The 27,481-nt window shown below is 39.9% G+C and overlaps 1 protein-coding gene across 1 annotated transcript; it reads right to left on the reverse strand.

Annotated features, from left to right (window-relative positions):
* Window positions 1–12,829: 12,829 nt before the first annotated feature.
* barhl1b (BarH-like homeobox 1b) lies at window positions 12,830–20,367 on the reverse strand. Its single transcript, XM_032570341.1, has 3 exons — window positions 19,082–20,367; window positions 17,259–17,481; window positions 12,830–14,137 (listed from the first exon to the last, which is right to left on the reverse strand). The coding sequence occupies exons 1-3, from the start codon at window positions 19,533–19,535 to the stop codon at window positions 13,831–13,833; spliced, it is 984 nt and encodes a 327-aa protein (XP_032426232.1). The 5' UTR covers window positions 19,536–20,367; the 3' UTR covers window positions 12,830–13,830.
* Between the last annotated feature and the right edge of the window lie 7,114 nt (window positions 20,368–27,481).

Here is a 27,481-nt window from a genome sequence, read left to right on the forward strand (position 1 = left end):
AGTTGAAACTTTTGAAACTCATAATTTTCCAAGATTTTCTAAATAATTTATGAGTCTCAAGTTTTTTCTAGAAGACTTCTGAACTATATCTCAAAAGTTTTCTATAAAAAAGTTGGAAATTTATTACCTTCAATGGTTTTCTACAAAAACGTTGAAATTTCTCTGTTTTTTTACGTTTCAATTTTTTTTCTCTGACTTTCAAAAGTAAAAAAAAAAAAAAAATCTCAAGTTGAAACTCGAAATCCCCCAGTTTTTTTTCTAGAAACTTTCCTAGATGAATCTCAAGCGTTCAGAGTTTTGGCAGGAATGTACTCCTGTTTGTTCCTGTCTAGATTATCAGTCCGTCTTCACTCTTTCCTCTTCATCTGTATCTGAGTTGCTCCTCATGACTCCATATCTTCGCTTCGCCTCCAGCCTTCGCCTCTCTGCTCTCATTTCCGTGTCGGGCCTAATTGAAGGCAACAACCCGGTCGCAGAGTGGCACGTCTTTTCATCCGGGTTGGGTTGCCATATATAAACACACTCTGGTTGTGTTTGCCTTTATTTCCCGTCTCTCCTCATTCTCCTCCTGAGGGTCCGAATCCAACCTGCAGCCATGAGGCAGGCGACAAATTGTCAGAGAAATCCCTCCAAGAACAAAAGACGGATCCCTTCCTCTAGTTCATTATGACTCAGGATGTGCAGCAGCATGTGTTGACATTGTCATCGTTACCACGGGAACATGTGTGTACGGCCTGTCAGCGGTGTATGCATGAATGAATATCGGTCCTGCAGATGCACGCGCTCTTCCCGTGTGTTTTCTCTCTGCTTTTCCAAGCGTCCGCAGGGAGGATGAGGACGGTTCCAGGTTTGGATGGCGGCGCCTCGGCACCCGCAGGCCTGCTGAAAACCCGCCTCTGCGCGAGATCAAGGGACGCCGAGGCGGCCGCCGCGCCCAGCCAGCCTGACGCACGCCAGCTGCAATCCCCAGAGCCTCCGCCGCTTCCCTGGCATCCTTCCCCCCTTCTGCCCTTTTCCTCTCAGCTCTCCGTCTTCTGACTTTGTCTCTTTTCTTTTCCATCATCATGACCCTCAGAATATCTGACAGAAACCCAAAGAATCACTATAAGGAACTGGTATGGCAAACACATTTGTCACATAATGAGCAGGCTGTTTATGCTTCATTCATTTATGCAGAATCCCTTTTAAAATCTCAGTTATTTTTAAAAAGTTTAATTCTTCCGCTGAACAATGTGAGTGGAAACAACGAGGATTAATTCTGTTTGTTTGTCCTCGTCTCTCTCTGTCTCTCCTCAAGCGGACCTGGACTCATTCGCTCTGTCAGGTGTTTCCATCTCAGGGGCCGGAGGTGTCAAGGAATCAGTCAAAGGCGGACATGTTGGGGACGTAAAGGGAGGCCAAAGAGCCCCTAATTGGACAAGCGAGACCAGTGGCGGTGAGGAAGACAGCCGACCTCACTGACCACTTCGTGACACGCCATTTGCCTCGGAGGACCCCGACCGCTGGCCCGACAGAGCCATAACTCCGGGCCGCCACCGCTGCGAGCAGCGCGGGCTAATAAGGCGCTGTTAGAGACCAGGAGTCCAAACTTTTCACCTCTATAGGAGCCGAAACTGGTGAATATAAACCTAAAACTGGTGAATTTAAACCTAAAATTGGTCAATTTAAACCCAAAACTGGTCAATTTAAACACAAAAATGGGGAATTTAAAATCCAAATTGGCAGATACAAACCCAAAACTGGTAGATTTCAACTCCAAATTGGCTCATTTAAACCCAAAACTTGTGAATTTGAACCAAACTCTGGCTAATTTCACCCAAAAAAAACAAACTGGCTAATTTGGACAATTTAAACCTAAACTGGATACTCTATTCACTTCACTAAATGAAGAACAAAGTTCTTTTAACCACAAGTTTACCAGACTGATTTTGTTATTTATATTAATTATTTTAATTTTGTTCTTTAAAATGCCAACATTTCCACCTAACTTTATCTCTTAGCTCGTCTGATTATGTAACTTTCCTTAACTTGAGTATAATTTGTGGACAATCTGTCTACCTTTGCACTTTGGACGTCCTGGTTAAGAGCGGAAGACAGAAAGAGATGCAAAAACTCCCTGCAGCTGCAGATCTCACACTTCACACCGCAGAAGAAGAAGAAGCTGCTGCACGTTTTTTTTTTTGTTTTCTTTCAGGATTGTGTCGCTGCTCGTTTCATCATCAGCCGAGCTGACACCGATTTATTTACATGGCGCCGGGAACAGCAGAGGAATTTGGAGGCATGTTGGCTGGAAGATCAGAAGCCCGGTTTATAGAAAGGAAAGCAGCGCAAACAAACAACACCAAAGGCCTCTGGAGCCGCAAACACTCACCCACACACTCATGAACACAGACACCCACACCTGTACACACACAGGTTTGAAGTTTGTCTGGAGTGGCAACCCGAATAAAGCGTGTGAAGCGTGATGCAAGAGGAAGGAGAGAAACCCGGCTTCAAACGGCTTTCAATACAATTGGCTGTGCCAGGCGCGGCAGTTTAACCTCTTTAGCGCGCTGGGTGTCTGCTAACTGGATGTGACGCACCGTCTGCGGCGTCGCCTTCACAGAGACTCACACAGGCCTGATGGGTACTGACACCCAAACTCAGCCCTAATAATAAGAATAATAAAGAAAACGCAACAAATTCCTGAGAATACACAATAAAAAAAGTAAACAGGCTGTGATGTGCAGAACCGATTCAAGTGGTTTCTCACTACAGATGTCTCAACTTAGCCTGTTTATGGGAATCAACTTTCCCTGACTGCTCTCGTAACACTTTTTCCCCAAGAATATCAGCGTCTTCTTAAAGGACAAACGCGCCGCGCCGAATAATTCATCGCATTTGTAAACACTGACAGAAGTACAGAAGATAAACAAACAAATGAAAAAACCCACAACACATCACATATTTCTCCACAAACAATTTATAACTGGCATCTCCATCTGGGTTGCTGTTTTTATAACTCTAAATAATGCACAAAAAAAAAAAAAAAAGGCGTTTTAACCGATTTTAAACCCCTCAGATTGTTTTAAACACGCCTCCTGGGGTACGGCAAGTCGTTTTAAAATAAATTCAAACCACGCTAACTTTTTAAATATCAGAAGTAGTTTTCCTTCAAGCCAAAATGACGATGTTATCAGTGACATTGAAGATGTCGGAAAACAATTCCTTCCAAAGTTTGAGTGGAATTTAACCATTTAAATTCTACACTGTAAAAATAATATATTGTTAAATTGAAAGCATTTTTTTCTAGTTGATCTTACGTTTTAAGTTAGCACACAGTAGAGCACCCACTCTGTGTAACTAATGAGAGTGAAACTGAACACAGATTCTTAATTGGAATATGTCTGAACCTTGACTAGGCCATTCCAACACATGAATGATATTAAACGATTCCATTGAAGGTCTGTATGTTGAAATAAGCTACAGTCGCGGTTCAGTATTTGCACATTTTTGGATGGATATACAATATACAAACAACAACCAATGATTACACAATTATTTACAGTTGCTTGTGTTGATTGTTTCTATTTTATCTTCAGGTGTTTTTAAAGCCAGAATGTCAAAACCAGAGCAGGAGGCGGCAGAACCTAAACTGATTATGGGATGGTCCATTTGTTACACTGCCTACGGTGTTTGTGTTTGCCAAAACACAGCCGTTACCTAGCAACCCAAGCTGAGTTCCGCTTGTTACCTAGCAACCCAAGCTGAGTTCCAGCCCATTTGGTCAGCTGGTTTTACTGCTGCATGCTGGAAAAGACAAGAGTTTTATTGTTGGCTTACCAACAATTATGATTGGTTGTGCAGGAAGCCCCACTAATGCTTTTCAAAATGTACAGTTGTATAATTGCCCATCTGTTTTCAGCCATTTTCACATCTGAGTATAAACAGTTGGGTGTCGTTGCCAGCAGCAGTTTATTTAGTGACAAGAGGCGAAAAAACAAAAGGCAGAAATGATCAGATTAAAATATCATTATCTAAGAATCATTTTGTTCAAAAAAATTTAATAAACATGTTTTGTATAGACCATTGTGATATTCTTTTTAGGAAGTCAAGATTTGAATTGCAGCACTTTTTTTCAATTTTATTTTATTTTTTTAGATTTAACAGGAAAATTAAGTGTCTTTTGCACTAACTAGCAGGTCGGTATCGCCGGTACCTGCTTCAATTTTACTCAGTATGGTGGTATCACACATCACTGCTGCTTTGTCTACGGAACAAGTCTGAACCGGAAGTGATCCGCGCCATCTTAGTCGCCAATGGCAGCACGCGGACCCATGCCTTCGAGGCCAACACAAAGAAAATATGTGGACACTCTTAACAAATGTATGAGGGAAAGATGCATGAACAAAATGGCCGCTGTCGGGATCGACCCGTATGAGACAGAGATGGAAAACATGCCAGAATATGTGGATATAGCTAACTACCTAGTGAATATGAAGACCGAGTACAACACGGAGGAGCTCCACCTGAAATCCATGGACGCACACCATCAGTATTTAAACGGATTTGTAAAGGACGTACGAACTCTTCGTGTAAAGGTTCTGTTGCCTGGCAGAGTAAGTAACGCACAGGTAGGCTACATGTCCGTGTTAGCTAGCAGATAAAAGCTATGTTAGCTAAGCTAATTTTGCTAACTCGGCCGTACTACAGTAAATATCTCTGATATTTATATTGATATTTATATTGATTTTTAGTAATAGTTGTAATGTACGTGGCCGAAAGCTAGTTCTCGTTTAGTGTTGTCATGGCAACTGCACGGAGGCGTGACGTCACTGGGGAAGCTGCGTATAAACAAAACGCGACAGAGAGCGAATGAACATTATGAAACTGAGTCTGCTAACTTTCTCCTTAAACATGGAGGCGACTGTGTGCTGTTCACCGGTGACCCTGCGTTGCGCTTTTCCGTGTACGTGAGCGATGGAGCCTCAATTAGCAGGAGCAGGCAGCTTGTGGGACACCTCGGCGGGTCCTCGGGGTCACCGTTGGAGGCCTCTCACCTCATAAACATAAAGGGAGGAGAGGTCATCAATAAGTGATGAGGAGTGGTATACATGTATTTTTAACGCTGCTGCTGTCTGATGTCTGGCAGCTCTCTCACACTGGAGGCCAGAGAGCAGAGCAGGACCACTGGTGTTTGAATCAATCCTTCCTCTCTGGCAGAAATTCAGCTTTGATTATGATTATGATTGGAAATAATAAAACAAATAAAAATATATCGATATTCGAATAACAGATTCATTCATTTCAGATGTTTCTCTGTGTTTCTACTATATTTTTATTTATTGAGATATACTTATTTTATTCAGTTATTTGACTTGTTTTCAAGAATTGCTATTTTTTAGATTTTGTTGTGCACAAAGGGTTTCTGATTCTGATCATTTTCTTTATAACTTTGTAATTTTCTGTTTTTGCTACGTAAAGCGCCTTGCTGCTGAAATGCGCTGCACAAATACACTTGATCGACTTGATTGATTGTATTCAGGAGAGGAATATTAAACGTTTTCTGAGCTGGATTTGCGATGCTCGACACGCAGACATGTTTGTTCGTCGGCACAAAAAGTAAACAATGACTTTTTCTTTTTAACATTTCATTACGTCGAGCGTTCACGTCTCAGCTTGGGATAAATTATGGGAAAGTTGTAGAGGGAGCGGCGCTGGTTTCTGGGAGAAAAGGGAATGATTGATGTTTCCTTGTAGCCTACAGGGGATCGAGCAGGCACTCCGCAATCGATTCAGGCGATGGTGGAAAGGAATAAGCCTCGGTTTGATTTACATGTGAAAGAGTTTGCTGAATTATTGTCATTATCAAAGTCACCAATACAAACACAATTACACGCTACCAACAGCGGAAAGTCATCAAATAAACTCTGCAGTGAAAACATTTTCTGTGTGAGAAGTAATTCAGTAGCAAAACACAGGAAATGTAAAAAAAAAAAGAGAAATGCTTCATGAAATTAAATTCAAAGTTTTTTCTCAGCTTTCCATACACAAACAATGACATCTTCCCATTAGCTTCCGACGCAGAGTTTTCCCCGAACATCACAGTTTTAAAAACATACAGCAACAGATTGAAAACATAACCGGTCCAGAACTAAAACTAGACTTTGTTTACAAAATTAAGTGACCCGGATGTTTCCTTGAACATTTACGCCAAACCTGCTGGTGGATTTACTTTGGATTTTTGCAAAAAATCAACTTACACAAAGTTTGTTTTCCCCCTCATATTTTAAATGTTTGAAAGAAAATGCAGATTGAGAAGCTGAAATATGTAAGCATAATTCTACTTGAGACGCTGTCTGGTCTTTACAAAGCAGCCAATCCAGGAACTCCATTTATTTTCCTTGCTGCTGATTGGCTGAGCTCCAAAGAGCGGAAGTAAAGAAAACTGTAGATGTTAGCTTCTTTCACTGTATGTATTAATTCATATTAAAGTATGTCTACTGTTTGAGCTAATAAAATACAGAGTTAAGCAAATTTAGAGAAGGTCTCATATTTATTTATGTATTTATTTTGCTCATATTTAACTATTCACTATTTCTCCTAATCTACATGAACATTATGTTCTCCCAAAATCTAAATGAATGACTGAAATGCCCCGTCTTTGTCATTACCTGAAACCTAACCTTATGATTTAGGACACATCAAAACACAAGAGAAGGAGAATCTGTTTTATCTGACATCAGAATGTTGCTATTTTCATTGTTTTTAAAACATACATACAACAAGAAGCCTTAAAGGTGACCCATTATACTTCCTTCAACAGGTTAGGAAAGATCTCTGAGCGATGCAAAACATGTTCATGTCATTTTTTCCACCAAACGTGCTGGAACTCTTCTTGGGTTGCTAGGTAACGGGCTGGTCTTTGCTGGGGTTGCTAGGTAACGGCGCACTGCCTGCTGATTTGTTCTAGAATTTTATTTAAATGTTTACCAGACACCAAAACACATGAGCTGAATAACAAAAGCAGGCCAAAGAAACGTTTTATATAATCAATTTCTTTCAATATAGAAGTTTTTAAAAAAAAAATTTATACATGTTTGTTCTTCATTCAGTGACGTTACTCACTATGAGAAGTACCGCTACTCAAGTAAGAGTAGCGATATTTCAACATATTTTTACTCAAGTAAAAGTAAAAAGTAGCCGTCCGAGAAATTACTCAAGAGTAAAAACGTATTTGGCAAAATGTTACTCAAGTTCTGGGTAACTGATCAAATTATCAATCATTTCCTGGACCAAAATGTAAAGTTAAGTGGAAATATTTGTATTTTAAGGACAAGAATGACAGTAATTCATATAATTATAACAAAAAAGTAACGAAGTCAGGCAAAAAAAAACTTTTTACAAATCAGTAAAAAATTTATGAAACTTTAACAAAACCTCCAGGTGTGTCTCTGTGTTTGGTGAAATTTTGGTCAAAATATGTTTTGTTTTTCACTCAGTAGAAAATCCAGAGATTTCACTAAAGTAAGAGCGTAAATACTTCATAATAAAATTAGTCAAGTAAAAGTAAATAAAAATACTCCTAAAAGTACATTTTTCAAAATAGTTGCAAAAGTAAATGTAATTTATTACCCACCTCTAGTTCTACTGTTCACACTAGATTTATCTACTTTCTACATCTAATATCTCTCATGCTGCGACAAAAAAAAACATTTGTGTTTTGATTTTTGTTTTTGTTTTATTGCTTCTCCTTCCTGAATGTCACATCATTGTTAGCTTTAGTGCCTGGCTGAGCTAGCCGTCTGCTCCCAGAGGCGTTTGTAGGGCTAGTTGTCCGGTGGGTGTCAGGGCCCCAGGCTGTTTCTCCAACATGTCGTCTGACCAAAGTGGCTCCTGAGAGTGCGCTGGGACAGGGGCCCACGCTCTCACAAACACAACTAGATATTGATTGAGTAATCTGTGTCATCCGATAGTAATATGTCTAACACGGGCCCCCCGCTGTGGAGCCGCGCAGCCTTCAGCGCTATCGGGGAAAAGAAGAAGCAATTCATGTTGAGAGGAAATCAAAGAGGTGTTGGTGGCTGCTGGCTGTTATTGATTATCTGTGTTTTCATGGCACTTCATCAACACTATTTACATGAATCGCTTTGAATAGAAACAAGGTTCTCTGTCTTTTTCACCTGTTATCAGTCAATCATGCTTCAGTTTGGTCACATCTGAACACTAATCTACATTTGCTCTGCAAAAGATACAAATTCTTACCTAATATTTCTTGTGGAAATGTCTTAGTACACTGCAAATAAGACAAAACTAGTTTACAAGTAACTTTTTTAGCAAGATATATAAGCTTATTTTAAGTTAATAATTTCTCGATATTAAAGTATAAGTACTAGTTTCACTGGCAGATTCACTTCTTATGCAATTCCAATTTAAATCTCGCTTCACAATCTGGACTTTCTTCCATTGACTTGGATTCCTCTAGTTAGCAATCACTTCTCGGTAGGCGAGGTTAAAGATCCTCTAGCAAAAAGTGTAGAACATGTCTGGATTTTATCAGGCTACAGTCCAGGCTTTCTCCCATTGACTTGGATTCCCTCCAGCAGAATTTCTACCATCCAATCAACAATCAAAAGGACATATGATGGTGTAGTAGGGCCATTTTATGTAGAAAAAAAAGGTGTGAATTTCCACCAAAAACCTGAGAAATATTCTAAAAAAAAAAACAAGGACATTTCAGAACTCCAAAAGTAAAAAGATGATAGGAACAACTCTGAAATTTTAGGTTAATTTTGGACATTTTCTAGAAAAAACAAGAATTTCCACGTTTGAAAAGTAAAAAAAAAAATCTGCTAAAAAAATTATAAAGACATGTTGAGATTGTTCTCAAAACTTTTCTAGAAAATTGGTCAAAAATTAATATCAAAATTTAAGTCTTTTTTTTTTTTTTGGTGAAAATTTGCACTTAATTTTTTCCGTATCTACAATAGCTCTAATAGTCCTGCTCACTGGAGTACAATGTTTGGGAACTGTACCCACATCCTAACATTTAAAAATGGAAACAGACAAAGTTGGGTAACTAGTTACATTTACTTGAGTAACGTTTTTGAAAAAATTACTTTACAAGGCTGTACTTTTTACTTTTACCTGAGTAATTTTATTATGTAGTACTGCTGTCCTTACTTGAGTAAAATTTCTGGGCACCTTGGTGAGTAAATTCACTGAACGAAGAAAAATATTTTTTTTAAAACAAAAAACCAAAAATAAAACCTGCAGATAGAAACACACACCTGAAGTTTTTGTTAACGTTTCATAAATTGGAGGATTGTTGTTTACAGCGCACGTAACTTCCGGTTGGCTTCATAGCCGAACTGGTGCTTTCTGCATACGTCACTGACTAACGTTAGCGATCGGGTAACATTTAAATAAATAAACATTTAAATAAATAAATACAATTTAAATAAATGAACATTTATAATGTCAACAGAGTACACGTCTGTTGTTAGCTATCTAGCTAGCATGCTAGCTAGCAGTCGTTTCTCAATCTAAAGCGCGCGGCTGAAAGTCAACCAGTGCCACCAGTTTGATTGTTTCTGGGAACATGAAACGGGCTGGTAGCGGCGGGTCGTGTGTGCGGCGATGCGAGGCAGCAAGCCCGCCTCTTCCCCCTCCATCATCTCCATCTCCAGCCCTCTTTCCTCCCTAACCCTCCCTGTGATCCGAGAGGAAAGCTTTCATTATTTGCTGAGATTGGGATGTCAATCCCGGCGCCCCTGACCCAAGTTTGTATGTTTTCTTCCCCTCCGTCATATTGGGGGAAATTATCTCCCCTCCTCTCCTACCTCCAGGCTAGAAGTATTTCTCCTTCTCCTTTTCCTTCACACATATTCCCACAGTTCCTAATTCATCCCATCACACAACATCATCATCAGATCAACTTTTGCTGTTTATTTTCCCCACTAATATGGACGCATCTTCCTAAATTTAGTTTTCCTTTTGAACTGCAAAGGGTCAGAAACTAAGATCCGTTTGATTCAAAGCTGTAATTAGTTTCCCCGCTAATGGTTAAAGGGAATATTTAAACGACATAATTAACAGCGCGGAACGCATTTATCGCGTTTTCTAGAGCCAAATTCAAATATTTTGTTCAGATTGAAGCTCTTTGCGCGATGAATCGGTTTGTTTTGCAACTGTTTTGTGTGCAGAGATGGCTTCAAAAGTTGCTCCAGATGCCCTAAATGCACGCAGCAAAGCTGTGGCTGTTTGTGCATAAAATATTTTTTGTTTCTTATCCGACTGAGAGCAGATATAATAACCAGCATTAAAGCACATTTTGCGCACCAAACTGTAAAATTAGAACGTTTTCATTTGTGGCTAAAGAAGAAGAAGAAGAAAAAAATAGGCCGTGTGATTGTTGAGCATTTAATTGATGTATTTTTCCTCTTCCCTTGTGGATCTTTTTACAATAATAATAAAGATCTGATGCAGATCTGCCTCACTGGTCCACTAAAATTAAAAATAAAAGCAGAAACGATCCCAATCAGGCTTTGATTCGCTCTTAATTTTATCAGAAGATTGTTGTTCCTGTTTTTGTTTCTCCTTTGAATTATTATTATTATTATTTTATTATTATTAGAGGTCCATTGGATTAGAATGAGCCACTGATCCTGAGAGAATAAGCCTTTTCCTTCTTCTTCTTCTTCTTCTTCTTCTTTTTGTCTGTCGGGATCTTAGCCACACTCCATCCGCACTTCATTAACCCTGAGCCGGGGACAATCCGCGGTGAGAGCCGGGGGATTTACCACCAGCTCCCCTTTCACATGGAAATAAAAGGGAAATCTCCGAGTCATCAGGCAGGACGCGCCGGGCCCTGATTCCTGTGATAATCAGCTGCGCACTTTGCAAGTATTAAAAGAAAATGCGCGGTCGTTATCTGGATCGGTCACGGATCCACATGATGGGGACATAATGATCTTTTGGCGAGTTGGGAGGCATTTTTACCCTCCTTCCCTCTTTATCCAGGTGAAATCTGAGCAGAGGGGCTTTTTAAGCGCTGCTGGGTTCTTGTTATGTCCTCACATACTGCAGGTGCTGCGCTGTAGCTGCAGGTGTCATGGCTGCTTCCAGTGTAAATAAAGGAGGCGCCATTATAAAGGAAGCAAGTGGCCATAAAAACAATCAAAGCTGAAGATTCAAAACTTAATTTATCTGCACGTAATTACAAGAAAATGAGTCCGGAGCCAGGCGCTGTCCGGGTGGCACCACTGCGCGGAGGAAATTATAACTAAATAGTTTTTAAAGTGTAAGTGGCGGGATGAGCGTCCGATTTCTGTTAACGTAACAACCTGATTAAAATATGAGGCGGTTTCACTTTTGGAGCAAAAAATAAATAAAAAAAAATACACAATTGTGTAAAAATACAATTTTTAAAAAATGTAATAATTTGTATATGTTAATTTGGAAGGAATAATAATAATATAACAAGTAAATAAAAATCCTGCAACCTTTGCAAAGTGACTGAACCAATAACTCTTTCATCTCAAACCATCAAATTGGAAAATAAAATCAATAATCATCGGTAAAGGTAATTTTATTTGTAGCGCATTTAAAGGCAGTTCAAAGTGCTTTAATAGGAGTTAAGTGGAAAAATATTAATTCTAAAGTTATAAAATAATGTATATTAAAAAATTACAGGACTTTAATTGTTTTGTTTCTTCTTATTTATTTATTTATTGTATTTTTTAATGAGTTTTCTCTGTGTTGGCTGTAGCGGGTTTGCTTTTGGATGATTGTTTCTGGATCCTGATTGGTCCACGCGTTGGTCACTGTTCATTTGATCGGACTTAATTTGTAAAATAAACCCATAAAAACATGTCTGCTGGTTTTCCATCGTGCTCTCTGGAGCATTTTCATGTTGGGAACTTATTTTCTACTGTAAGTAAGAAGCGCCGTGCATGACCCAGGCTGGCCAGAACCTGGCGCAGTTCGCTGCGTTTTTAATGCAATTTTCCGCCTGATAAAAGCGCAAGTTCTCCAGCCGTCAGTTTGATGTTTCACGGCCCGATCAGCCGCGGAGAGGAGGAGCGCGGCTCCCAGATAACAGGTGCCATGCGCGGCTGACAGCAGGGGGAGCTGGCTATCCAGCCCATTATCGACTTTCAATTAAAACCTATTAAAGTCTTTTGTCTCGTCGTTAACATCCTGCTCGCCAAGCCTTGTCCGTCAGCCTGAACTCCTTTAACCCCTGACGCGCCGCGGAGGGATCGTGTGGGTGCGCTCAGGCTTGGACTGGGGGGTTCGGGGCGGTGGGGCCGCCGCTGACCAGCTGTCCCGGCTCTGATCCCCGGCCTGCCGGCAGCCCCGGCCCGGTCACCAGCTGTTGGAGCCGCTTGGCACCGCAGCGCGCATCCAGCAGCCTCTCAAGGAGGAACTACACGCGGATGGAAACAATCAATTTTCCAAAATGGGGATCATTTAAAGGCACTTAAACAATTGCGATGAATGGCATTAATATTTCATGCCGCTCCCTGCATTGTTTATGGACAGCAGGTCGGAGTCGCTGCTGTCTGCAGGCGGGGTTAGTGGACGCCATCTTCGGGAAAAGACACCAAATTGTTTCAAATTCACCCAGATTTCTGTTGTCTGGTTCACATAAATCCAGATTTTGCGCTTGGAAGAATTTAAACAAATGTTCGTGTATCAACAATAAACATATTGTTCCTAAATCCACGTGTTGATTCCCCTCCATGTTCCCCACAAAACTCCAACAGCGCTTCACGGCATTAAATGAAAGACATCTTTTTTTATTTCCACATTTATAAAAGTAATTCTTTTTTACATCAAATCCCCCCTTTTGTTTTTCTTTTTTTTTTTTTTTTTGAATCAGTCCAACCTTTGCTGTGAACTTCATTAAAAAATAAAAAATAAACTTCACCACTTTTTGGGAGGAAACGTCTTTCAAAAAAACTCAAATGTAAAAAAAAAAAAAAAAAAAAAAAGAAGAGGGAAGAAATCGAATAAAATCCAGGAAATGTAATTATACCAAAATCACTCCACAAGGTTGATATCTGCAATATACATGTTCACCAATATAAAGGAGAGTCGGAACAGTACGGAGTTATTCTCACAGCTTCATATGAAATAACAGAAATGATGCACAACGTCAACAAATCCACCTGAGCTCAGGGCCCAAGCCTGATTAATCGATTATCGATAAAAATACAAAATGAGGCCTCACCGAGGTGGTGCATTAAAATCTGTTGGGGGACTAAAACCGCGTTTTAGATATAAATAATTTGACATATTTAAGTCAGCAAGAGCCAAAGTTTGTGGATCCAAACATCCAGTCCGTCCGTATATTTATTGTCGCACCAGTTCGGTTTAAACTGGACCGAACAAACAATCGAACAGGAAAAGTCCTCTTATTTCTTATTTACACGTCAACGACTCGGATGAATGAAAAAACTAAAAAATATTCTTCCTTTGGATGATACAACTACTTTTTATTCAGACATGAAAGTTTGATCATTTTACCTGTAAATAATAATAATAATAATAATTAATAATTAATTGGCTGGAGGTCAAATACCGGAGCCCGAATACTGAAACTGGGTGTAAATAAATACTTAACTTAAAGGCTTTATTGCCTTCTGAAAAATAAATACATTATAAATAAAGCTTCTGTCTCACAAAGACAAACAAAAACAACAACAAAAAGTCCGTTTAGAGTCTTTTCGGCTCGGTTCCGTCCAGTTTCGTCCCATAGACTGTTCGTCGTTTTCTCTTTATTTTGTCCTGTTCGTTCAAAGCGGGTCCAGTTTGGCCTGTAAAAGCTCAGCAGGGGGGCCCGGCTCACCGCTGCTGCGCAGGCCGGGGAAGCACTCCGGACATGGGGGGGAGTGGAGGCGGAGGGGGCGGCGGCGGCTCTCCGCCCCCCTGCAGCCCGTGCAGGAGGATCCGCGGGACCAGCGGTCTCTGTAGGGCCGGCGGGGGCGCCGAGGGGCCCCTGTACAGGTACAAGGCCGCCCCGGGGTCCAGGTTGGACACCAGGCTCTGCGGGTAGAAATACGGGGACGGGAACATCCTCTGCAGGGCGGAGTAGTTCCCAGCTTCCGCCAGCAGCTCCAGCCCGACCGCAGTCTGCCGCTTCCACTTTGTCCTGCAGAGAAATAAAACGGGCTGTTTTTAGTCTTCCTGCAGCCGCCAGCGATTGTGTTTGACGCGCCAAAATATCTCCCATCTGTTAACCTGGGATCCAATTAGAAGTAGGGAATGTTTTCCTCTTCTTTTTTTTTTCTTCCAGCCTCTCTTACCCCCCGCTCTGTTTTTAAAATCACCCAAATCTCCAGCCTGCCACTTTGTGTTCACACCCAAACACAGCGTGCACTCCGCGCAGGTGAATAATTCATCATAAAGATAATTGAGTAGATATAGTAGTTTGTTTGAATTATTAATATGCACACATGCAACGATGCATTATTCATAAGCAACTCCGACTCAAATTGTGGTTTTTTTAATATTTATTTATGTCATTTAGCTGCATGAGAGTTAGAAATAAAATGAAAGATAAATAAACAAACTCAGGTTAATTCAGTCACAGACTGTGATGACCAGCTTGGTTTCTGCCATAAATGTTGAAAATAAATAAGAAATAATTTCCTGAGCATTTAAAAAGTAAAATAAAAAATTTAAAGAAACAATTCACGGGCCTGTTGTTTCTGTAAATGATCCCCTCTAGCTGGACGTTGAAAACACGACAAATGAGTGAAAAAAGAGAAGACTGCTTTTTTCAAAATGTGACTAGAAATTAATCAAAATTGATCAAATGGGCCATAATAAAGTCATATATCCCAAATAAAAAATGTTTCTGACCGACCTAAAATACACATTATTATAAATCTGTTGACAGTGGCACAAAAAGTGGGTGCGACTCGTAGGGGCGCCAAACGATGGTGGACTAATTATTTTTTAGTCGTCATTTTCTGTATTTGACAGCTGTTTGTGCATTGAAACCCCCCAGGGGGGCCTGTAATGTGTCTGCATACCCCTCCGAAAGTACTTAGCTGCCTCCCTGTCCATGGACAAAGTGGATATGGGCCCCATATGGGTGTTAGCTCTGGCTGGATGGGTTCTAAGTGATCCTGCGCTCGCAATCGGCTTCTTGAAGGGGACCCACTTGGCTTAAATAAATAGTTGGGGACCCAATGTAGGATTTTAGTGGGTCTCAAATGGGTATTAAGAAAATCTGTTCTAATTGGACAACACACCCAGGACCGGATGGGTCCCACAAACTGCCCAGAGATGACCAACATCAAGCTAATATAGGGAGTTAATAACGTGGGGTGATTAATGAAAACAAAGGCAATCGCTCCTGGACTTGTATTCTTCATCCAGTCCCTTATGGGTCCCATAAGTAAATGTAAGACATTCTTGGACGTCGACGTTTCGGAGAGTTGGGTTAACTCATTTGGGAACTGATGACAAGCAGAAGTTTTTATGGTTTAGGATTGTCAGAGCTGAAAAAGGTCTTAAAGTCATAAAGAAACAGAAAATTATTTTAAAAACTAAAAATAAATTAAATATACTAAATTAATTTCGGGGTCACGACAGTCGGCCATTTCAGATTTAAATTGTTCTTTCTGACTGAAATTTTAAAGCGACAAAGACGCCATGTTTTTTCTTCTCAGCACTAACTGGGCCTGAACTCATGCTAGGCTTTTAATATGAGACCCATTGGGTTGACTCAATGCAACACACATTGGCAAAACCAAATGGGTCCCCTCTCACTTGGGCATCACATCTAGGATCCATATGGGTCCCACTTTTTGAACTTTTTGATCTAGTGGAACCCATTCATGCTAATCAGACCAGTTAGCATGAAGCTACCCAGTATAATCCAATCTGGGACCCATTAATGGGCTCCATATGTTCTATAAATGTTGGTTGACTATTAATATCTAAATAAGAAAAGGTGCAAAAAAGTTGTTTCTGGGACTTGGACTATTATTCCCGTTTGATTCCTGACCTTGTGACCTTTGCTGCATGTCTTCCCTTTTTCTCTCCACCCACTTCCTCTCTGACTAACGTCAATAAAAACCACTGGAGCTACAAAAACCTTAAGAAATAAATCCAGTCTTTAATCCAGGCTTTGTCCAACTGGAAACTGTGGTTCTGAACCACCAATTGTAAAAAACTGAAATAATACGTTAGGCGATGAACACGGCGCCGTCAGTCGTTGTTCCTAAAGTCAATTATTCCCCAAATGCAAAAGAAAACATCGATTCCATCAAAACGATGTGAAAATCGTAAAGCGGAGGCACTTTTAATTTCTGATGCATTTTTCTGGCCTAAATAGGGAAAATAATTGTTTCAGACCAGCAGTTTGTTATTAAGCTGTAAATAGATGGTTGATAAAAAGTGAAAAATAATTGGTGCATTTGGTCTCTTTCCTCTGTTCTCCATTTTATGCATTCAGAACTGAAATGACGTGCAGTGATGTTTTCTTCTCATTTTCCATATTAAACAAATATTTAAAATTGTATAAAATTGTGTTGTGTATGTTGGACCCTGACAGCTGGACTGGAGTTAAACACTGAATGTCTGGGATGGATATTAAGAGAATATTTTCAAATAGTGGGAAACATCTGGGTTCTACATCTGGATCTGGACCCAAGTTTCCAAGGCACATCCTCCAAATTGGGCCCCATCTGGTTGATTAAACAAACTAAACCTGACGTGTTGTTATGTTTTAGGGAAACGCATAAACTTTTAGCACTTTCCGGCTTTTTGACTTGCATAAATGTTTGCAGTTTGTCATTATAGAACCAATAAAAAATGGTTTAAAGTTGAAGAAACAATCAACTTTTTGCTCCTTCTTTCAGTAGAATAAAATAAAGCAAACACATTTTCTTTCTTGTTGATAGAAATTCATCTGAATGTGGCTTAAAATAAATTTTAAAAAGTCTAACCAAAGTGTCTGGAGAAGATTCTTGGATGGAAAAGTCCAACTTTGACACATTTTATTAGCTAAATTAGAGCTGATGGAATAAAAGATAAAGTGTTTTGAGGTTTATAGGTTCAAAGATGAACCTTAAAGTTCAAAATAAACCAAATGCAGCTGTAATTATTTTAAATGGATGGAGAGAAAATGTGAATTATTCAGTTTCAGCCATGGAAGTGAACGTTCTCCTCAGTGGGAAACCAGATTCTCTCCTCCCTCCTCGGACCCAGTAAAAAAAAATTTAAAAACCCAGCAGAACCGGCGGCGGTTCGGTCCTCACCTCCGGTTCTGGTACCAGGTCTTGACCTGCGTGTCGGTGAGGTTGAGGGAGGCCGCCAGCTCCATCCGGTCCTGGACGCTCAGGTACTTTTGGCGCTCGAAGCTGCGCTCCAGCTGCGCCAGCTGGTGGTCCGTGAAGGCCGTCCGGGCCTTGCGGGGCTTCTTCAGCCGGACCTGGGGGCTGTCCCGGCTGCTGGAGATCTCCCGGTCCCCCTCCTCTTTCACTGCCGAGCAAAAGCAAACCAGGAACAATGTTGAGAGGAAGAACACGGGAGCAACATTTTGTCTCACGAAGGCTGGAAATATTTGCGCATCAATAATAGTTCTTAAACAAATAAAAAATATATTTTAAATTGGTTTTACAGAAAGAAAATGTCATTGATTGATCTGAAATGTTCTGGTTTTCAGAGAGCATGAATTATGAAGTCTTCAAAATCGTTTTTATTGAAAATGTTAATATTATACGCTGAGAAATAAAGGCGTTTTAATTAACAATATTAGTTTAATTTGCATATTTGGCTCCATAAAGTGTCTTAAAATGACAGTCGTTGAAAATTGAAGGTATATAACTGATATTATTTTTTTATTTTTATTTTTTTTGCTTAAGACGCAATTCCAGCTTCAAAATTTCACTTTTATTTTTTTTTGTAAATTACAAAAGCGCTTGTGTTTAGCGTGAGGAATTTACCTTAAAGTTTCACCAAAACGTGATTTTAAGCGCGCAAAGCGGCTCTCCTCGCTGCGGGGCTGTTTGATTTTTGGCCTTAAGTTGTTATGAGAAGCTCCTTCAATATTCATATTTCAGATCTGATGTTTTCCCCGTCAGCAGAGCCGCGACGCCTTTGTTCTTTCCACGCGTGGAGGCGCAAAGAAACCACATACACGAGTTCTTATAATCCATTCTGAAGGAGAGACGCGCGAACAGAGGCGAGAGATGTTGAATAGCGGAGGCATCACAGGAAGCAGCGCGGTAATAATCCCCCTAATTGAGCCACGAGGGGCCGGAGCTGCAGCCTTTCCACGCGCGGCCGCCGCAACTTCACAGGAAGGGGAAAAACCACGAGCCGCGCGCGCTCACACGTCTGATTAAAGCGCCGAAATCTGACAAATTGGATCAAATCCGGGCGTCACAGTAAAGGTGCGCGTGGCTGCTTTTTTAAAAAATCAATCAGTTATTGAAATAAATCAATGAATCGATCAGGAGCTGGGCGCACACGCGGGGGAAAAAAAATGAGCGATTCAGTTTAAATCTTCAAACAAAAATGTGTAAAATGTGAATTTTGATATGAAATCTGGTTGAAATGAAACGAGTTGCTGAGTTTCAGCTCCAGAGACTCTGGATGTTTTCTGCCTCCATCAGAGCAAAACGCGCCGCGAACAAACTTAACAAACAAAAACCTGAGAATTAAATCAAAAATAACAAATGATGAATTTAAATTAAGTGATTAATATCATTTTTAAATCGATTAGATTGGAAATTTTGCCGTTTTTCTAAAGCGTTTGGTTCAAAGTAATCGATATTTTCGCTTTATTGTGTCTCGTTTTAATTCCACATGAATTATTAAAATGAAATATTGAGTCTAGATGGAAAAAATCTAAAATATTAAAAATAAATAATTCAGTTAATTGCCAAAAAAAAATACAACTGTGTATCAGATGAATGTGAATCACAAACATAAACAGAAAATCTGATCCTGTCGGCCAGAGATGGATCATGATTATTTATGGACAACATGCAGAAAGTTATTTTTGTTGTTTGTTTTTTTCTGTTTCCTGAATAAAAAGTTTAAAAACAGAAGGGAATGTTTCGGGAGAAGTTGCTACCTTTATACTCGCTGTCCGATGAGGAGTTGCTGTGGATCTTTTCGATGAAATCGTCGGCTATCTTGGCGGCCAGCCGCCCGGCCTCCTGCGTCGGCTGGCCGTTGCTGGAGTAGGGCGCGCAGGCGGCCAGCGGCTTGCAGTCCGCCAGGATGTCCCTGATGAGGAAGGAGGAGGTGACGGTCCGCTGCTGCGCGCCCGCGGAGATCTGTGCGTGCTGCAGGTGCGGCGGCAGCCCCGCGCTGTGCACCTGCCTCTGGGCTGCCTCCTCCACGCACTCCCGGCGGGGCGACGGAGGCGACGAGCAGCCGCTCTCCACGTCCGATCTGGGGCTGAACTCCAGCGGCGAGCGGCACTCCCCCGGCAGCAGGCCGTCCGCCTTGGACAGCGGGCTCCCCGGCCGGTGGGACAGCAGCGAGTCGATGCCGAAACTGGACCCGTTGGTGGACGCCTCCATTGTTCCGATGAGGCCTTTTTTTTTTTCTTAATCTCTCTTTTAAATGACCATTTGGTTTCAGGTGCAAGTTTTACTCTGAGAAAGCTGGATTATGTTCGGACTTCTCCGGAAAACGCGCCGCTGCCGCTTATTTTCATCCGCTTTGCCTCCAGTCCTCCTGCCGGTTCGGGCGGCGGAAATAGTTCCAGATAAAAATTCAAATGAAAACAGTTCGCTTATCCAATTTTCTTGAGGTCGGCGATCAATAACGCAGCTGGTGCAGGAATCGATGGGGCTTGAGGGAGAGGAAACGTTCCCCAGTGTTCAGCACCATGGACAGGAACCGTCCTCCCGCCGGGCTCGGTTCGGCCGCATTCCTGTGCGGCTAGAGCGGGTTTCAAAACCGGGCTTTAAAGAGCTGGAAGCGGAGCGACAGGAGAGTCCGGAGCCGCTGTGGGAAGGAAGGAAGAAAGGAAGGAAGGAAGGAAGAAAGGAGGAAGAGGAGAAAAAAAGGAGAGATAAAGCAGGTTAAATAGTGACAACTGGGGAAGTAAAAGCGACTTGATGCGGCTGCGGTGGGAGGGAATCCCAAAAAATTGAACTTGAGGAAAAGTCAGGAGCGAGGTTTTAAGAGCGCCTCGTCCACGTGAGTCCCCAGTGACAAGCCTTGATTGGCTGAGGGGAGCCGGAGTGGACCTCCCCTCCTTCCTCCCTCCGTCCGCTGCGCTTCCTCTCTGCCTCATCCTCGCTTTGATAGGAGACAGTGGATTCATCAGGAGACTCAGATCCAACTGTTTACAGGCAATTTTCACACTGTTTGCTTTCATTACATCATTGATGAGGCTCATAATGGGGTTATTATGAGCAGCGGCTCGCTGCTTCCTCCTCGACTCTTCTTCTTCTTTCTCCGGATCTCTTGCACATCATCATCATCATCCTCTTCCTCTTCTTCTTCTTCTGTGTTTTACATTTTGGCATTCACCATCTGCTGAGTTTTATTCTGTTGTTAATCCACTGAAACGTCAACATTTTATTTATGTTGAATCCAGTTTGGCTCAGATTTATTATTATCATTTTAGTTATAAGTAATTATATATATTTTTTATTTTCTTAAAATATTGTAAAAGAAAAAAAAGAGTAAAACTCCTTTAAAGAGTTGCATTTATTTGTTAAAAATAAATGTTTACAGATAATAATAGTCACTAAAAACAAAAACAGCTGTTGTTTTTTTTACATATACTTATTTGCACCATTTTGAACTTATTTATTTATTTGTTTGTTTATTTAAATATTTAATCATTTATTGCTGTAATTTGAAGCTTGTAGAATAAAGAATTAAATCCATAATTAAAACAAACACTTTTAATTGTGGATTAAAGCTTAAAATAATTAAATTTTTTATGTTTTATTAGAAATAAACATGAAAAAACCTGTTTTATTTGATATATAAATTTATTTCTATTACATCTTATTTATATTTCATTTTTTTCCACTTTAACTTGCTTCCTTTGTTGAATTTTTCCTTCTTTTTCCTCATATTTTAATCCAGTCGGTTTTATTTTATTGCTACATGTCCAGATATTTAACTTTTATAAAAAGTTAAATATCTTTAACTCCATTTTTTTAACTGAATGGTGATAGTTGGGGAAAAAATAACTTCCTAATAGTCCTTGAAAAAGTCCAACCAGTGGGATTCAAAAACTCAACTGCGCCATTTTTTTTTTTTTTTTTTTTTTTTTTTGCACAATTGTTCCTCTTAACACGCGTTAAACGCCATTGTGCGCACTTTGCACATCCAGCACAACAGTTTGCCCCGCGCCTTGGCCTCGACAGCCCCTAATAATCTAACGACCCCCCTCCCATTATGACCGACACCCCCACCATCATCACCAACACAAACACACCTCCTCCTCCTCCTCCTCCTCCTCCTCCTCCTCCTCCTCCTCCTCCTCCTCCTCCTCCTCCTCCCCATGTGACCACCAGATTGGAGGCGCGCGTCGGCCTCGCAGACACCGGCAGGTTAGTGAATCCGCTCCCCGCTCCCATGGGGTCCCATCACGGCTGCAAGCTGTCACATGCGAGGCGGGGACAACGCAGATATGAGGCTGCGCACACCCACCCTGACGTGGCTGTTTCTTTCTCCTCTGCTGGGGCAGAAAAAAGGAGCAGTGGTTTGATGCTTCCTCTCACTGGGTTTTTTTTTTGTCTTCCTCTTTTCATCCTCTCTGTCCTGCGTCCTGCAAGCTCCAGTTAAAGTTCTGCTGAATTAATCATAAGGCGGTTCAACTGACTTCTTCTTCTTCTTCCTCTTTGTGATCATCAAACTTCCTGGAGTCGCTCCCTAATTGGATTTATTTTAGTTTTAAACCTGCTTCAGACCGTCAGTGAAATACGCAGATTTTCTAAAATTAATTAGCAGATTTTCTTCATTATAAATAGTTTTAAACATATATAAAAATTATTAAGACTTTTTAAAATATTTGTTTAGTAGAGACCCTCAAACATATTTTTGGACAGGCTATTATATATATATATATATATATATATATATATCAGCTTTTTGGTCATTTTCAGTGGAGAAATGATCTTGATTTGAGTTGACATAGTGAGACCACATCATTGTTTTAATTTGAGAGTAAAAATATTCTCATTTAAAATAATGTAAGGTTGTTAAAAAACACAGTTTAATTGTTTCATAATCCTGTTTTGTTGAATTTTATCTTGAGATAAAATCTCTAATAGCAAATCGCCAGATGGTTTTTATTTTTGTTTCTTTTCATTTTGAGATAAATAAAAGCATCTTTATTGTCTTTATGTAGAGACAAAAATCGTGTTTTCTCTTTATTAAACTGTAATTATGTCATTATCCTGAGAAAACAAGATTTCAAATACCATTGCTAGATGGTTTTCAGTTTTTATTTTAAATTCGGAGATAACTACTTTTAACCAAAAACTGTTTTTTGTTTTATGTAGAGATAACGGCGCCACAGTCTTGTTTTGTCTTTATTAAACTATAACTTTGTCATCATCCTGAGAAAACAAGATTTGAAGCATGTTTCTGTGCTAAAACAGTAAAATTATCTCATATTGTTTCATTATTAAAGCATTTTCTTCGTCTCATATCTCGACATAAATATGACTTTAACTTGATTTTGTCATGTAAACTGTTACATTATAACATAATGTGAGTTTGAAGTTAAATATACTAAAAAATGAAGGTTTGTTATGTTATTTCATTATATTAGTATAACAGGATCTGAAGCTATAGCTCTATTTATTGTTTCATTACATTATAATCGACAAAATGATAAAAAATCTGAAGGCTTTTGTTTATCATTATGTTGAGATAATGAATATTAAATATATATAATATAATATATACATTTGATTTAACTTAGAAGTTAGTACTTCTGATTTTAACACTCAAAACCAAGAAGAAAGAAATGCAGGAAACTGAAAAATTAGACACTGTAATCAAAATAAAAACATTGTAATTTGTGTATTTTTAGATCCTGTGTGAGCAAAATGTGTTTGAAAATCAATTTAAAATTATATGCTTGTGGAAAACTTTACAAATCCCCTGGATTGTGGATTTATTTGTAGTAGCAGCCAGGCAGCCAAACCTGTAGCGGTGGAAGTGTGTGAGGAGGCGGATGTGTGTGAGTTTTGTTTGTGTGTAATGATTTGGCTCAGACTGCTGCTGCTTTTAAACAAGTGTCCCTCTTGTCAAGTGAAGCCCAATTTTTACTTATTTATTTATTTCTTCTTCTTCCAGGAAGTGTTTTCAGAGTGTGGGAGCCAGTTAACACTCAGCGCCACACACACACACCCACACACCCACACACACACTTTGTTATTGATCCCCGTTAAAGAGAGGAAACTGGGATACTGAGTGGACAGTAGTCCCTCCAAGCTGCTGCACTTCAACTGAACCTTCAACTCGTTTTGGGACAAATTGGCTCCCAGTTTCAGTTTCTTACCATAAATATTCACACAACTTGGAGTTTTTACACGTTTTCTCACATTACGGCCACAAACCTTAATGTGTTTTGGACGGATTATATAAAAAAAATGTGTTTTAAAATGTAAAAACAAACGAACACTGTGGTGTGAATTGGTGTTCAGCCAACTTTTCTCCGGTATGTTAAAGGAGTATGGCAAGCTGTAAACGTGCAAAAACAGAGGCATCCAACAAAACCAACTGTAGGGGAACATCGATGAGGAAATGAAAAACAGGCCAGAAAGAATCTGCCAGCATCAAAACTATTTGTTTTTCACGCCACAAATCTGCCGTTTATGGGAAAACAATAAATCTCAAGTTGTCTCTGAAATTTGCTATAAACAATTCAGTGTCTCATCCATACTTTGTGTTCTGGCCTTTAATAGGAATTTAAATATTGTTTATTTATGTCTGTATTTGTATGGTTTTGTGTTTTTTTTGTTTTTAAAAAATAAATAAATATTGAACAAAATTGACCAGAGGACACGACAGGCATGTGGAAGACGGTCGAAGGAATCCAAAATTTGATGATTTGTCCTACATGACTGTGAATAAACACCATTAATCACCATCTCTACCATGAAACATGGTGGTGGCACAATCATGCTGTGGATTTGCTTTTAGCAGAGATCTTGAAGGAAAACCTGTCAAAAGATTTTCCTTTCAGAGGTGCAAAAACCGCTAAACATACATCCAGAGCTACAGATGAGTCATTATGGCCTAGTCAAAGTGCAGATCTAGATCAAATTAAAGGCAAACATTAAAAAATATATATTCAAACATACCATGCTGTCAAACAAACTAAGCTTAAATGAAAGGTTTTAGTTGTAACATGACAAAATGTGGAAACAAACTCCACAAAATTCCACAATTTCATCTAAAATTTTAAATATCGACAAGATTTCGGTTCCCTTTCAAAGTGAGAAAATCTTATAAACTAGAAAAAGGAGCATGTTTCATCACAGTACTGACCAGTGGCGCAAAAAAAAAAACAACAAACTATGTTAAGTATTAGGGCGCTACGCTACAGGGGGCGCCAGAAGTGGGGTCAATTTTATTTCTAGTCAGCATTTTCTATATTTAGCAGCTGTTTGCGTGTTTTACGGATGTGATCTATAACAGGAAGTACAAAGTTGCGCCTCTGTATCTGACCTGTCAGTGCCAATAATCTGTCTACATCCCTGCGCTTTATCCCGTTTCTCAGCCGTAGCCTGTAGCAACGCCTGCTGGGCCTCCTCAGCTTCCCTCCTTTGTGGTTAGGTAAAGAAAAAAAAAAACACAAAGCCACGTTTTTATTTACTTGCGTCACCGAGCAGACGTGTTAAACGCGTATCTGTGTATGTTTTGTAAAAATCCGTGTCGCCTTTGAATAAACTTGGGCAACTCTATCGTTTTTGCATGGAGAAAAATCGTGTCTATCGTGTAAAAAAAAAAAAAAAAAACACAAAAAAGAAAAGATGACTCCTCACAACAAACAAACAGCGCTGAAAAACATGGAGGAATAGGATGGCGGAGCTGGTGCCGCACCTCGGACCAGTCAGGGATGCAAATGATGCACCTTAACGCCATCAGGTACTGGAGTTGACAGAAAATAATGAGAACCCGCTGAATCTTTTATAAGGTTAACACTCACATTTCCCAGTCAGCTGTCACACAAGAAAGAATTTAGCACATGCATGCGGGCAAAATAAACCTTCATCGTCTCATTAATGCTGACAGGGCCCCTGGACCGGCAGCTCCCTGCGCCAGCGCCGCCACCACCTTCGTTTTGTGTCGGTAATTTGCAGCGGAGACAGACCCCCTTCTCCTGCAGAGAGGAGGGAGAGGATGGGAGGGGAGGTGGAGAGAGAGCAGAAGAAAAGAGGGAGGGAGAGGAAGAGGAGGGTGGAAGGATGGCTAGCGCGCCAGGAGTCTGATTCTCCTCTAATTGGAAGCATTGGGCATTGTCAACGGAGGATTTTCAGCTGCTCGCTGACAGGTAGAGCCGTCAGAATGATAGCCCACTTGTCAGCGCAAAAGACCAATAAAAACAAACCACTTTTGATTTAATTGGAGGCCTAACCACGGTGTGTGTGCGCGGTAGAGGGAGTGTGTGTTGCCTGCGGGGCCGGGGCCACGGGCGGGGTGGGAGGAGGCGTTCGTGTCTGTGTTCGTGAAGGGAATCATCAGTCCAGCCATCAGCGTGGACGGCATGCCGCCATCTTTGCCGTCACTCGGCGTGGCGGCTCTCATCTGGCGGCTCCCTGGAGGCCGACCGGTCACCCTGCTAAGAGGGACTGGAGCGAGGCGGGGTTTGATTCTGTCCCGGGAGGCCGCGGTGAGCAAAACACAGACCCACCTTCCCCTCAAAGGCCTTCGTCCTCCTCCTCTTCATCATCTGGAACCGGGTCGGACCCCATGTTTCAGCAGAGTTGGACATTTCTTGAGCTCGCCTGTCAGCTGTAGATTAAAAATCGGAGTGGAAACCATTAGAAACTTTTCCAGACATGAATCTGGAATCAGAAACAGCAGGTTGATTAACTCTCCGAAGCAGTTCACTGCAAAAACACAAAACCTTAAACAGTTTCTAGTGCAAATATCTTTTTAAAGTTTAAATTATTTATAATACAGGAAAATGTCTTGTTATAAGTGAATGGTACTAGTAAGTTTTCATCAATATTAAGGAATTATTGACTAAAAACAAGCTTCTATGTATTATGAAAAGCTACTTATAAGTTAGTTTTGTCTCTCTCCCAGTGTACTAAGATATTTGTATTTTTTATGGGAGATATTGAAAAAGTACACTGCAAAAACACAAAATCTTCCCAAGTGTTTTTTGTCAAGTTTATAAATATTTATTACAGTTGAAATAATTCAAAACTAACTTATAAATAACTTTTCAGCGAGATACAGAAGCTTGTTTTAAGTCGATAGTTTCTTAATATTGATGAAAACGTTCCAATAATTTCACTTATGAGAGTCATAATCTGACAGCAGAGCTACATAATACTTTCTCATCAACATTAAGTATAAACGTAAAACAAGCTTGTATACAGAGGGAATGTACTAAACTAAAAGTAAAAAGTAGTCATCCAAAAAATTACTCAAATAAGAGCAAAAAAGTATTTGGTAAAAAGTCTGCTCAACTATAGTAACTGATCCAATTATCAATCATTTAATATTTAAAAATTACATCAATAAATGGACCAAAAATATAAAGTTAAGTGAAAATGTTGTTATTTTAATAACCAAGATGACTATACTTTATATAAGTAACAAAAAATAACAAAATCAGACAAAAGAAAATGTTTCTAAATCAATTTCTTTCAATAAAAAAACTTGTGAAACTAAGAGAAAAGATACTTCATAATAAAATTACTCAAAGTACAGCGTAGTAAAAATATTCCTAAAAGTAAATTGTTTTTAAAAAGTTACTTACGTAAATGTAGCTAGTTGCTACTCATCTCCAAGGTTTCCCCCAGAAAACTTCCTAAGCCTGGTGGTTGGGCGTTCATCCAGCCCACTGCCCTGTTTTTCAGGTAAAAAATGTTTAAAGTTTGCAGGAAATGTGAAAATATTACTTCATAATTATGTGTTATTAAAAGATTAATATCTGAACACCAACTATAAAGACTTAAGATATGCAAAGATTTTAAAAAGACTTAAATAGCTAAGTAATGCTTAGCCTGGTGGCCCGCCAGGCTTATCATACACTGAGGGAAACCCTGAACTCTGCTCCTTTATCTTGATAAAAAGTCACTTGTCTGTTAGTTTCGTCTTATTTCAGGTGTACTAAGATATTTGCAGTAGAAACTAAACCAAAAATACTTTGTCAAATTTTGTGTTTTTGCAGTGTTGTACATGTTAACGGTCACAGATTGACTTTCCTTTCCAACTAATTGAGTTCTTACACTAAAATTACAGTTTAACTAATCTTTATATTGTTCTTTTGTTTTAAGAATTTACAAAAAAGCAAAGACCTGGGAAT

This window comes from Xiphophorus hellerii, chromosome 8 (assembly GCF_003331165.1).
Source record: "Xiphophorus hellerii strain 12219 chromosome 8, Xiphophorus_hellerii-4.1, whole genome shotgun sequence".
NCBI classification, from domain to species: domain Eukaryota; kingdom Metazoa; phylum Chordata; class Actinopteri; order Cyprinodontiformes; family Poeciliidae; genus Xiphophorus; species Xiphophorus hellerii.